We start from the raw sequence: 13,871 nt of genomic DNA, 5'->3' as shown, positions 1-13,871 counted from the left end.
GCCCCGTGATAGCTATGGAGAAAAGGCCTGCCTCCCTGATAGAACTGACACTGTGCGTAAAAGAGATGTGACGTTAAGAAAATATAAAGTGTATGCCCACTCACACCCTGATTCATGGAACTGTGTACAGTGTATTTTTGTAGTGCAAAGTGACATTGCACCGCTGCTAAAAATTCTATGAATCGGGCCCTGAAGGCATGAGCTTAAAAGGGCAAGCTTTACTGAAGTGGCCTAGCTCTGTGCCAGCAATGGCTTGTGATAGCATCGGCCAACCCGGCAAATCCAATGTAACGTGGAAGCTCTGGTGTAGCAGTGCGGCTCCTTGCGTCACCGCGCTTCCAATCCTCCCTACTCGCCCTGCTCCATGGCAACCCGCTGCCCATCACAAATAGAGCCAGCCCGGCTGTCCGTCTCTTCAGAGCTCGCCTCTAATTGATCCTCAATGTCGCTCTTGCAATCTAAATGTGGAAACTTGAAGCACCTTATCATGCACTGTTCAACTTTAGAGATGTTTAAAGTCTATGTTAGTAATCGCCTGCTTTTAACTTGGGAAGACTTGTGGTGGAAATGATTAAATACTCCTAAAATAGGCTGCTAATTACTGTAATGAATTTATTGAAATTGCTTTTTGCATTGTATGAAATTAATGTGCGTTAGCAATGATCTGATTTTGTGTTTTGATTGATTGTGTACTTGTGTGTAAAGTTTGTTTTAACTAATTCACACAATAAATAAAATAAAGCACGGCTTAAACTTCACCTACTGGTTAAAGGGGGTGCTACTCCCTGCCCCTATTCTCTCTTTGCGATCCCACTCCTCCCCCCAGAGACTCATAACAATGCAATCTGATATATTTATAGAGTACTCGTCTTAAGTTTGAAGCACTTACCCCTACTCTCCCCACTTATTATTGTTATAACTGTGCTTCGCCTGTTCCTTATATTTGCATTGCTTTTGTGTTCTTGTTGCCCCTGGTCGATGCCCCACTTTGTTCTCACCCTCAGGAACTGGCCCGCCACTCGTTCTCATCTGTATGCTATTGTATAGACACCCTTCCTGGGAATGCTTCCGCCATTTGTAAATGTGTTATTGTAAGTCATTTCCAATCGAAATTGACATCACCAAATGTATACAAACACAAAATACAAGTGCAATAGGTATCACCTATAGGCGCACAGGATAAACTGCACAATTGGTAAACGCAAAAGCTACAGCGTATGCTTAGATTAACAGACATGGTGATGTGAAGCCAAGCGGGTGTGGCGGCTGAGACACCCTGAAGCACACTAGGGCGATTCCACCCTCATGCAAAAAGATCCTAACAGCGCCAATAACAACCGCCAACACTGCCTTTATAAGTGGCCAGGGGCCTGATTCACACGAGCGTCCCGCAAGGGGGAAATCCCGTTCAGAAACACTTTATAAATCCGGCCCTAAGTATTCCACACACACACAGTGTTCGGTTCAAAACGATTCCACTGCAGCCCTGGTGCCTGCTGAATTTGCCTGGCCCCTATGCAACAAAACTCGCTAGAAAATGAGTGAATTTGAGAGTTGATGGTGGCCAATAGTGTTTGTGGCAAGCGGTGTTACTTCGTGATATTTGCTGTGTGTAGAGCGCTGCACGGCCACTGGCGCGGCATCCAAGCGCTGTGTGACAGTTCAGTGGTCCCGCTAGACTGTAACCTGAAACATTGACTCAGAATTAAGATGAAATAAAAGATTCGAAGAGGGTACGAAGGCTGTCCTGTCACTGTGGCAATAGGCAGTGGTTACACGTGGCCCCAGTGACACCCCCGCACCATTGTGTACAAGCTTGCGAGCAGGGTGTCAGCACGGTGTTCCAGGAATGTGCCCTCGTTTCAGGAGTGGTGGAAACGTTTGGGTTGTTGGTTGTTGGAGGGGCCGAGATCATCGAACATGTGCTTGTGTTGGTGTCCCTGCGGTTGAGTCAGTGCACGCATCTGCTGTGCGGCAGGTGCATATTCTCTGGGCGAATGGCTGTGTGCTGAGCGCGTGCTGTGCAGTCTGAAGAGTGCTACAAACGCACGCACTTACCTAGCATGCTCCAGAAAGTAATTTACCCATTTCTGATTTTACAGGTGCCAGTGAAGAGCCTAACATCTGGTGGGCACCTGCTGCTGCACAGCGGAGCCTCGCTCGACACATCTGGAACGCCCAGGATCACACGTCTAGGTGCCACCCCAGGGACATCGGAAGATATGTACCAGGGCCTGGCGCTGGCGCCCACCCATGGGCAATCGTACTCACACGACCCCAGCAACTTCATGCACGGGCCTGCCAGCTCGCCGGTGTACGTGCCCAGCAGCAGGGTGCCCTCCATGCTGCCCACCCTGCCCTACCTGCAGAGTTGCGAGGGTGCCCACCAGGGCCACTCCCTGGCACCCCATCCCAGCTGGGGCCCGGCAGGTGGGGACACCTTCGGCGCCAGCAGTCCACACGCCTCCCCCGGCTTTACGTACTCGCATAGCCCACCGGTGGGCAGCGGGGGGAGGGAGGGCGCCTACCAGGGCCCTCTGATGCTGGGCAGCGGCGGGGGGCGAGAACAGTACGGCAGCGGTCTGGTACGGACCAGCGGCTCCTATGCGAACCCCTATGCGGCCTACGGCACCCCGGAGATGCCGCACTCCTGGGCCAGCGGACACTGGGACAGCAGCATGGCGCACAGGCAGGCGCTGCAGGGCCGGAGAACAAGCCTGGGTATGTACTGCGGGATTCCCGGGGGAAGGGTGTGTGTGGGGTGGGGGGGGGGGGGTGGGGGGGTAGAGGGGCATTGGGGAGCCATCACACCGCTGCTAATGGGGTATGGGAGATGTGACGGAAATGTTTTTCCTGCAGGTGGATACAGCGGCAAGTTGACCCCAGTGTGGCATCGTGGCGCTACGCCGGAACCAGAGCACATCATTCTTAGCACCTGTGTCTCGTGCTATTATGAATTAATGTGCCAGACACTCGCTGTACATGATGTGTTGGTCCAATACAATGACCCCTTCCTGGAACCTATAGACCAGAGTGTCTACTAATTGCTGAATGTCAAATGTCTGTGCCAGGCGCTAGGCCACGAATTGGGAGCTACAAAGGCAGTTTGATGAAATAAAAAATACCCTCTTTTTGCCCAGACCTGCCTCTCCGGGAGTTCCCGCCGAGGGTCCCTTTGCGGCTGATTTTGGGGTGGATTATAAAACCTGCGTGGCCCGTGTCGCTCGTCGCCTCCTTCGTGCAACACCGTGAGTGGCAGACACATGCACACACCCACCCCGTACCTTAAAGGGGAACTTCGTTTTTAGCGGAATAGGCCCACGTATATGTTTATTCCACTACAGCATTTGGGCCGCAAAACCTTTCGATGGGGAAACTCCAGGCAACTGCCCCTGTACGCTACTGATATACCTCCACCCTCCTCCCCATGCCCCCACCCGCCGAGTCGGGGGGGGGGGGGCAGGGGTCCGCGGACACGTGGACGTCGCTACTGGGTCCGCGGACTATGGGGTGGCGCCGTTCTAGTCATGCGGAACCCCCTTTATCTGGAAGGGAGACACGCGGGATGGCAATTGTGTTTTTGTTAAGCACGAACGCGACACACAGACACCCACGTGCTGTTGTGTCTTGAGAACATTTCTTGGAGGCGCGCACTGCAAAGTGGGGATTTGTCCGTACTCTTCGGAAACTATAAGTTGTCACACAAGCGTTTCCTGACTGCCCGTTACATTACACCTGGTTTTCTTTTACATTTCTACTTTAAAACGTGTGCGCATAACAAACACGCATGCGAGAGGTTTAGTGGGCGTGTAGACGTGTGGTTACACACCACCCCGGTGCGGTGCAGCAGCTCTCCTCTGTATCCTGCACACTTCCACTGAGCGCCGCACGCGCCTGCCCCATAAACGCTTCCGCTTTAGTCCCCCGAAAGAGCCGCGCGCCGCTTCCCAACACGCGCTACCTTCACTGCAGAGAAACGACACGCGTGGGCCGCTTCCAGTGGCATGAAAAGCCGGCCTTACGGCTCCTGTAAAACGTGCATTTTTTATTGAATCGTTCGCAGAGCGCTGCGTGCCCTTCTGACCACTTCGAAGCGCTTGTCGGTCTTGAAGACAGTGTAAAGGTGGATGCCCCGCAGTTATGTGGACGTGTCGCCCCGGCTGCCTTATTGGCCGAACCCTGAACTATCAACACGCTTTAAGCGGTTCTATTGGTTTGCACAACGCTTCATAAGTGTTCGAAATTGCAACTGTCGAATCAAATGTAACGACTACCAAAACATCGACGTTACAATGATTCATGGAATTATTTGCGCGTAAAGCGCACATTTGAGCGCCTTTCCGCCCGAAAATCCCCATATCTCAAACAGGGATTTTCCTGCAGAATGGCGCACAAATGTGCGTTTTACGCGCAAATAATTCCACGAATCAGGGTCTTAATGTCATCATTTCTAAACAGAGATATTTTTCCAATTGAAAACCCAAAATACGGCCAAAAAAATCAATTCAAGCCATTATTTTCAAGAGCCTTAAATTATCTGTGATGTCTAAACCGCAGTGAGCAAAGTAGCCTCTGCAGTGTGCTCGGGGGCTCACCGTCTGAGGCGAGGCGGTGAAATCTCCCCACCACGGACCTATCCCACGCAGGCGGCAGCCGCGATGCAGGCCAGTCTCCCCACCGCATGTGTAACCGACGCAGGCGGCAGCCGCGATGCAGGCCAGTCTCCCCACCGCATGTGTAACCGACGCAGGCGGCAGCCGCGATGCAGGCCAGTCTCCCCACCACATGTGTAACCGACGCAGGCGGCAGCCGCGATGCAGGCCAGTCTCTACACCACAGGTGTAATCACGCAGGTGGGAGCCGCGATGCAGCCCAGTCTCCCCACCACAGGTGTAACCCGCGCAGGCGGCAGCCGCGATGGAGGCCACTCTCCCCACCATGGGCCGATCCCACACAGGCGGCAGCTGCGATGCAGGCCCGTCTCCCCACCACAGGTGTATCCCGTGCAGGCGGAAGTCGCGATGCAGGCCAGTCTCTACACCAACCACGCAGGCGGCAGCCGCGATGCAGGCCAGTCTCCCCACCACAGCTGTATCCCACGCAGGCAGGTGGGACCCGCGACGCGGGTCATTTCTCCCGGGCCCCAATCTGCTCCGCCGATGCTTTCCCCGTTCAGGTGCGCGTACACACCTAAGTTCTTGTCGGCAGTGAGTTAAGATTCTGGCACCGCCTGCAGCCTGGCCAGAAGTAATGAAGCGGTTCTTAAGTGGCCACCGGTTGGCATCGAGCACTATATATAATTCTCAAATAAATACACAGGAGAGAACCTGCAATCACCCCGGCTCAGTAGCTGCCACCGGCGAGCGTTGATGAGGAAATAATGGCTCCGCGCGTTCACTGGTATTCACGCACGCGCACGTGGATATTCCATTCTCCACCCTGACCCCCCCACACACCCTCTCTCTGTCCTTATTAATGTGATTGTCATCCGATCTCCCTGCTAATAACACCCGGCCCAGAATTCAATTCTATTCTTTAAGAAGTGATGTGAAGATCACGAACGCTTGCAAATTAAATCAATTGGCCAAATGAAGTTATCAGCTGGTCGTTTTTGGGCTCGGCGCTTATTTTTTACCCATGGCTTTCATGGTGCACACCGTACACGAACACGGACATAACTCATCTCCATATATATAAAATGTCATGTTTTGTTTATCCGCGACCCCATCCGGCTCCACATTATGCATCTATACGCCCCCACGCCACATTTCCCAGCTCTGCACGCAAGTGTGTGTACGCCACGTCACCGCACAAGAACTTTATTTGTCTCTGTCCTCCATTAATTTGCATCCATAGTAAAAAAAAAAAAAAAGGAGGGGGGCTGCTCGCTTACAGGGAGTCTTCCGAAGGAGGGATAGTGTGTGAGTGCTGCGATTCGCGTATTTGGAGGAAGCGTTATATTGTCTTACGCATCGTTTTACACAAGTGTTTTCCAATAGCGCCATGCCATTGAAACCCCCCTTTGTAAATCGTGCCCTTTACGTTTTTGGCAGGTAGTAACTTTAACTTCCCATTAGATGTGTTTGTATATTGATGTTGAAAATGCAAAACAAATGTGTACGGTTAGGGCCTGCTTTGCAAACATGTTATAACTTGGGAAGGTCCCATTGAATTTTGTGTGTGTAAATCAGACCCTTATCTCTGAAGTGTGAAGACAGGGGGCCGCGTGTATTGTTTTATTTTCCGTGACGCTTTTCCTGCAATAGTTTCCAGCCCACGCTGCCACCTCTAGCCCTCTCCACTACTTTATATAGCGCTTACGGGCCTCCCCGCAGCACTAGATGGCCACTCGACCAGCTTTCCTCAGCCAGAGCCCTTTCGGCAGGGCTGGACTGGGAACTAAAAGAGGCCCTGGAAATAATTACTGTGGACCAAAAGAGGCCCTGGAAATAAAGGTCAAAGTGGCCCCTTATGACACATTTTCAGCAAGCCCAATGCTTTTCCTATGAGAACATTTGGAAATACCACAGAAAAGAGGCCCAGGGTGCAGAGGCCCACCTGGAAATCTCCAGAGTTCCGTATAGGCCAGTCCACCCCTGCCTTTCGGCGGGTTTTACTTGGTGCTTCGGGTACTTCATAGTTATTGGTTCTGTGGGCCGGGCGATATTTGGGTCTCTGCGATCGGACGGGGAGCCGAGAGGTCGGTATTATCGGGCCACCGCCCCCAGACGTGGTGTGAACTGAACGGTGCTCTTAATTTACAATTCGTCTATTCTACAAGCCGCCTATATACTTTGTCATAGCACTGAACATTTTTATTTATTTAAAAACGTCAATTATTTAGCATGCACAGCCCCGGTTTACTGTTCAGTTTCTAAAGATAATACATGTCCCCTAATATTATGGTGTAGAATTTCACAAATAAGCCCCTCGTTTGCAAACACCTCTTGCTGGCGGCCCCATCACGGCCGAGCCGCTGATATTTATAAGAACCCGTAAAGATCGCCATGAGAAGCCTTGAACTGCTCTGACAGCCGGACTGGACACAGTCCTGGCGGGAGGGGCTGGCTACACGTGACCCTCACTCACTGGGCCCCCTCTGTGCAGCGCTCGGTGTTTACACCCCTGGGGCAGATTTATTAGTCCGGCCCTTTTAAGTCATTTTTTTGTGGCAAATGAGTTTATATTTGAACAGACTCCCCGGCTCCTAAATGGGCTTTATCTAAACACACTCCAGCAACATCAATAGGAGCGCGAGGATGAGGCGGCGGGGCCGGCCAGGCAGGACCCGAACATCTATGGGAGTGCGGGGAAGAGGCAGCGGGGCCGGCCAGGCAGACCCGAACATCAATGGGAGTGCAGGGAAGAGGCAGGCGGGCCGGCCAGGCAGGACCCGAACATCTATGGGAGTGAAGGGAAGAGGCAGGCGGGCCGGCCAGGCAGGACCCGAAGCAGGCGGGCCGGCCAGGCAGGACCCGAACATCTATGGGAGTGAGGGGAAGAGGCAGGCGGGCCGGCCAGGCAGGACCCGAACATCTATGGGAGTGCGATGAAGAGGCAGGCGGGCCGGCAGGCAGGACCCGAACATCTATGGGAGTGCGGGGAAGAGGCAGGCGGGCCGGCCAGGCAGGACCCGAACATCTATGGGAGTGCGGGGAAGAGGCAGGCGGGCCGGCCAGGCAGGACCCGAACATCAATGGGAGTGCGGGGAAGAGGCAGGCGGGCCGGCCAGGCAGGACCCGAACATCTATGGGAGTGCGGGGAAGAGGCAGCGGGGCCGGCCAGGCAGGACCCGAACATCTATGGGAGTGCGGGGAAGAGGCAGGCGGGCCGGCCAGGTAGGACCCGAACATCTATGGGAGTGCAGGGAAGAGGCAGGCGGGCCGGCCAGGCAGGACCCGAACATCTATGGGAGGGCAGGGAAGAGGCAGGCGGGCCGGCCAGGCAGGACCCGAACATCTATGGGAGTGAAGGGAAGAGGCAGGCGGGCCGGCCAGGCAGGACCCGAAGCAGGCGGGCCGGCCACGCAGGACCCGAACATCTATGGGAGTGAAGGGAAGAGGCAGGCGGGCCGGCCAGGCAGGACCCGAACATCTATGGGAGTGCGGAGAAGAGGCAGGCGGGCCGGCAGGGAGGACCCGAACATCTATGGGAGTGCAGGGAAGAGGCAGGCGGGCCGGCCAGGCAGGACCCGAACATCTATGGGAGTGCGGGGAAGAGGCAGGCGGGCCGGCCAGGCAGGACCCGAACATCAATGGGAGTGCGGGGAAGAGGCAGCGGGGCCGGCCAGGCAGGACCCGAACATCTATGGGAGTGCGGGGAAGAGGCAGCGGGGCCGACCAGGCAGGACCCGAACATCTATGGGAGTGCGGGGAAGAGGCAGCGGGGCCGGCCAGGCAGGACCCGAACATCTATGGGAGTGCGGGGAAGAGGCAGCGGGGCCGGCCCGGCAGGACCCAAACATCTATGGGAGTGCGGGCCGGTACTCCCAAAGGAGCTCGGGGAAGAGGCAGCGGGGCGGCTATGCAGGGCCGGTACATACATGGGAGCTCGGGGAAGAGGCAGCAGGGCTGGCCATGCATGGCCCGTACATCCATGGGAGCTCGGGGAAGAGGCAGCAGGGCTGGCCATGCATGGCCCGTACATTCATGGGAGCTCGGGGAAGAGGCGGCGGGCCGTAGGGCAGGGCGGTACATCAGCAGGAGCTCAGGGATGAGCCGCAGGGCCTGCCAGGAAGGGCCCGTGCACCCAAGGGAGCGAGGGGAAGAGGCAGCAGGGCCGGCCATGCATGGCCCGTACATCCATGAGAGGGCGGGGAAGAGGCGGCGGGGCCGTCCAGACAGGACCAGTACACAGTGGTGGAAATGGAAAAAATTTGGTGGGTGATCCCGCAAGGGCTGCGGTGGGGGAGGGGTTGTGAGGGTAGAGGGGGCGTGGTCTAGAGGGGGCGGGGTTGGTAGTGGCCATCCGATCCGATAAATATTTTTAAAAAAGAAAGAAAAAAAAGCGCCCACGATGGCAGCATTGGCTTTTACCGCCGGCTTTAGTGCAATGCACAATGCTCGCTACACGTACAGCTGATTCCTTTCAGTTGTACATGTAGCGAGCTTTGTGCATTACACACCAGTGTCAAAGTCGGGGGTAAACGGAAATGCGGCCATCGCAGGCGTTTTTCTTTTTCCTTTTCTTTTTTACAGGGCGGTTCATGGGCTTGGGCGGCTGACTCTGGCCGGATCCCGAGATCCGACTACACATCTGGTGCCGGATCTCGGATGCGCCGAGAGCCGGCCCAATGACCAGCACTGCCAGTACATCAACAGGAGCTCAGGGATGAGCCACAGGGCTTGCCAGGAAGGGCCCGTGCACCCAAGGGAGCGAGGGGAAGAGGCAGCAGGGCCGGCCATGAAGGACCCGTACATCCATGAGAGGGCGGGGAAGAGGCGGCGGGTCCTGCCAGACAGGGCTGGTACATCAATGGGAGCCAATGGACAAGGCAGCGGGGCCTGCCATGCAAGGCCTGTACATCCATGGGAGCTTAGAGAAGAGGCAGCGGGACCTGCCATGCAGGGCCCATACATCAATGGCAGTGCAGGAAGAGGCAGTGGGGCTTGCCATACAGGGTTCGTGCATCCATGGGAGCTCTGGGAAGAGGCGGCGGGGCCTGCCAGTCAGGGCCGGTACATCAATGGGAGCTCGGGGAAGAAGCAGCGGGGCCTGCCAGGCAGGGCTGTTACATCCAGGGTAGCTCAGGGAAGAGGCAGCAGGGCCTTCCATGAAGGGCCCGTACATCAATTAGAGCGCGAGCATGAGGTGGTGGGGCAGGCCAGGCAGGGCAGTACATCCATGGGAGGTCAGGTATGAGCAGCAGGGCCTGCCATGCAAGGCCCGTACATTAATAGGAGTCAGTGGATGAGGTGGCGGGGCCTGCCATGAAGGGCCTGTACATCAATCAGAGCTCGGGGACTAAACGTTGCAGGATGTTGAAGTTGCTTACTTTGGTGTATAGGAAAGTGTTCATCTACAACTGTGTGGTGCATATGAACACTTTCATTTACACAAAGCGAACAGCTTCAGCGTTGCAGGATGTTGAAGCTGCTTGCTTTGGTGTACATGAAAGTGTTCATATACAACACACGGGTGTATATGAACACTTTCATTTACACCAAACAAGGCTTCTTGTGGCACTCCTCCAGTCTAACGCCTCCAAAAGGGTACTGTATATGTGTGCGATTATAGCGCACATATTAAACTGGAGGAGTGCCACAAGAATACCCTTCCAAAAAGCCAGATTACGCATGTGGCGGTTGCTAGATTGGTTTCCAACCCATCCTAGCAACCGCCACATGTATTTCGACAGTGGCGCATTCCCTCCGACTTTGGAAGAATGCGCCACCTTCAGAATAGGTCTTAAGTAAGCCTTTTAACGTCCTTTTCGTTACTTAACACCTTGATGAGAATATGGGCCTCAGTGTTTTCACTTTCACCACTTGGGGTCCAGATGCTACAGTAAACTGACTTGGCGCAATCATGTTATCGAACATGTGGCTGAGAGGAAACAGGTAACAGGTGGGATGTTTAGATTCGTGAGGACTATGCAACATCATTCGGCTGACGACATGTTGTCTATTTACAGGGCCTAACTGCCCCATATCATATATAGATGCAGGCTCATATATCGTGGCAAGATGTGGGGAACTTGGAGCATTTACAGAAGGTAGAGAACGCGTTCCTGGCCCGTGCCTTCTACCTAAGTCCACGTTGTGCTCTTAGGAAGCGTCTCCAACTGCGTAACTGACTTGCTGTTCTCGACACGCATTTCAGGATGCGCTTCCGGGGCAGGTCAACGTGGTGAGTCCACAAAAGTATTCATCAGGAATGTTCTATCCATGAGCATCTGTGACAAGATAGGGTGGCTGGCTCGTGCACAGGGTTTAGCGTTCATCCAGGAGCTGCTATCACCAGCAAATGTGTGCACCTTTCTGCTTTGAATAGGGAAGAGGCCATGATTCAAGGGCTCATTTACCGCGTTTGCCATCTAAGGGGGCAGAGGCTGATCCTCCCATAGCTACTAATAAGCGACATAGGGCGAGAACGTCCTACCTCTGAAGGCGGCAACATGGAAATGGAGGAAGGACCAAGCAGAGGAAGCCAATCAGCGCAGCCTTTCTGGGCACCTGACACTATGACCCACTCTGTCCCATTCTGCCCTCTACAGGTAGACATTAGAAAGCATATCCCGTTAGGAATTCTTAGGGAGACGAGATGCAGCCGTTTTACAACTGCGCTCATGTTAATTTTTTAAATTTTTTTCGTGGTTAACGGATGTGAGGGTGATTTTCACCTTTGTGAGCTATTCGGGAACGGCCTGGTTAAGAAGGACTCAATTGATCAGGGTGTTCAAGGGCGGTTTACAGTAATTATGTACTTTGCCGGTGTTCACATTTTATTCTGATATGTGTTGTCTTATTGATTTTTAATTCTGTTAATTATGTGTATGACATTGATTTTATTCTAAATACAATGAATTAACACCTACTAAGTGACAGTCATATGCATTTACATTTTTTATACTAGTGCTTCTGGATTGTGTTTTTTTATACATTCGATTTTCAGGATTATCATGTTTTATTCAATCTGATTTATGAATCCAAAATAAACTTGAATTGGCTAATACACACGCACGCACACACACACACACAGACACACACGCACACGCATTGTGTTGTACAGAATTGCTGCGGTTTCACAGTTTCTCTGTGTAGACCTTTAGCCAGCATTAGAAAGCACAGCCTCGTTGCACTCCCCAGCAGTTTCTCTGCATGTCCTCGGGAGGTAGTCTGCTGCTTAATCAAGGATGGGTGAAACACTTGCTTCACAGCAGCTACAGGCGGCTCACAGTGTGTGATAGTGAGCAGCAACTTGTATGAAGAGCTTAAATAGACTGAATTTTAACAATTCAAAGTGACTGTCATGCTTAGAGGACACTAGCTCTAATTGACCAGTTCCTCCAGATACAAGGCTTGACTTTGGTTTCGATAAAAACCGCAATTCTATGAATCCTATGAGTTATGGAAAATAATTCACGGGGATGAGGCCATGCCCGTCAATTATGGGGTTTTAAAAGAAAAAGAAAACGGCTGTTTGTGCACAAAGCATTACCAAATATTTGTATATGTGTTTGCGAATATTTGTTACGTTGTCTTTTTAAATGTGCACCTCACCAGCATAGCTGCCGTACGGTAAAGCGCCGAGCCTTACCTGTGTACAGGCAAAGTGTGACCCCAGTTCACGTTGGCAGCCAAACCATGGTCTGTGGGGCGAAAAGGAAACAGGACCATGGAGAGCGGGAAAGAGGAAGAGTGGAAAAAGTCAGGGAGACAAAGAGACATGTATGAAAATGAGACATAGGGGTGGGTGACTGTGATCATTGGGACGAAGGTTTAGTTTTCAGAGTTTTGATCAGAAGAAGGTGTCATCAAAAGGAGGGGTGAGCTATTTCCTTGCTGGCCAGCAGAGCATTCCTGAAGGCCTTTACTAGTTTGATGGCCATGTGTTACATTAGGTCGTTCCATGGACACGTGTTGGCCTGGAGGTGTGCTCGAGTGCTCCTAGGAGGTGTGGGGCTACTAACCAGATATTGATGTTCCCTCCGGCTGGTAGCTGGAGTCGTTTCCAGTGAAGACAAACCTGCTGACGGAGCTGTCAGATGTGCACAAACCAAATGTCTTCGTAATTCCAGCCATGTGGATGGCACACAGGCATTGCAAACATACCGTTTATACCCTAGTTATCCTTTTCTCTGGGGACACAGCCCTCAAACATCAATACTCATGATTCGCCTTTCTCATAACCATGGTCTTTAAAACATGTTGTCAACAACCTCAAAAATTCACTAAGTACAACACCAATATACACCCAAATGTCAATTTAGCATAGCTGTGGACAAAAACACTATACTAGACAGAAAATCAGCAACTCTAAAAACACTTGTTTTCGTTATTTGACCAATATGAAAAGTGCAATTGCACAATTCATCACTAAAGTGCCATTAATGCAAATAAGTGCAATATGCATAGTGATGTTTGTGGCTAGCAGGGAACGGCAAGCACTTGTGATGGCCCACCCGCCTGGTCTAGAACCAATATTGTGATATACAGGCCAAATAGTCATGAATAATCATGGAACTGACATGCAAACGCGAAGCCTACCCACTGGAAGACACACCAGTACATCAACCCGCATACCTATAATTCCAGTGGTAAACTACTAGTTTCGACAAAGAGCCGAACAAGCCTCGTCTTCTTCAGGGCCAGACGAGCTGCGCAGCACCCCTCAAACTGATCTGGAGCTGTCATTCTTCATAGTTACCTGTATTGTTTCTGATCAATGGTCATAGTCATATCATACATGGAAGACGATAGATCTTCCAAAGAAGCCACGAGTGACAGACCTTACTTCCATATTCTGAATTAATCCACCGGCGCTAAACAATATAGTTGTGTTGCTTCCAGCAGGATTAGTTCGACGTCCGCGGGATTAGGCCTTACAAATCGTTCCCTGACTTCTAACCGATGCGTGAGGCTAACGTGCAGCGTCATCGCGTTAGTCTCCGCAAGTGTCAGATCCAGGTGTCAGAGCCAGGAATTGGTTGTGTGTAAAATGGGTGCTGGGGGCACAAAAGAAGAGTTTGACAAAAGGTTCTGCCAAAGCCTTACCAGATCGGCCACCGGCGGAGAAGAGAGAACGAGTGTTGCCCTTGTTTGTGGCGAATAGGTTAATAAAGCACAGGTATGCAGTATGAGATAATGAAATCATAGGTAAGATTGTAAAACAATTCATGCCAGGTTAGCTAATTCTAGGGAGCCAAAATC

General features: G+C 52.4%; 1 protein-coding gene across 1 annotated transcript in view; it reads left to right on the top strand.

Moving 5' to 3' along the window:
• The window catches only part of GATA5 (GATA binding protein 5), a 106,970-nt gene that overhangs the window by 10,731 nt on the left and 82,368 nt on the right, over positions 1–13,871 (top strand). The window contains exon 2 of the mRNA XM_069650752.1: positions 2,103–2,721. Coding sequence (XP_069506853.1) covers positions 2,223–2,721 — 499 coding nt within the window. The 5' untranslated portion in view covers positions 2,103–2,222. The remainder of the gene's footprint in view (positions 1–2,102; positions 2,722–13,871) is intronic.

The sequence above is a fragment of the Ambystoma mexicanum genome, chromosome 3p, assembly GCF_040938575.1.
Source record: "Ambystoma mexicanum isolate Mex_15411 chromosome 3p, UKY_AmexF1_1, whole genome shotgun sequence".
Taxonomy (NCBI): Eukaryota; Metazoa; Chordata; class Amphibia; order Caudata; family Ambystomatidae; genus Ambystoma; species Ambystoma mexicanum.
This window is presented reverse-complemented; position numbering and strand designations above follow the sequence as displayed.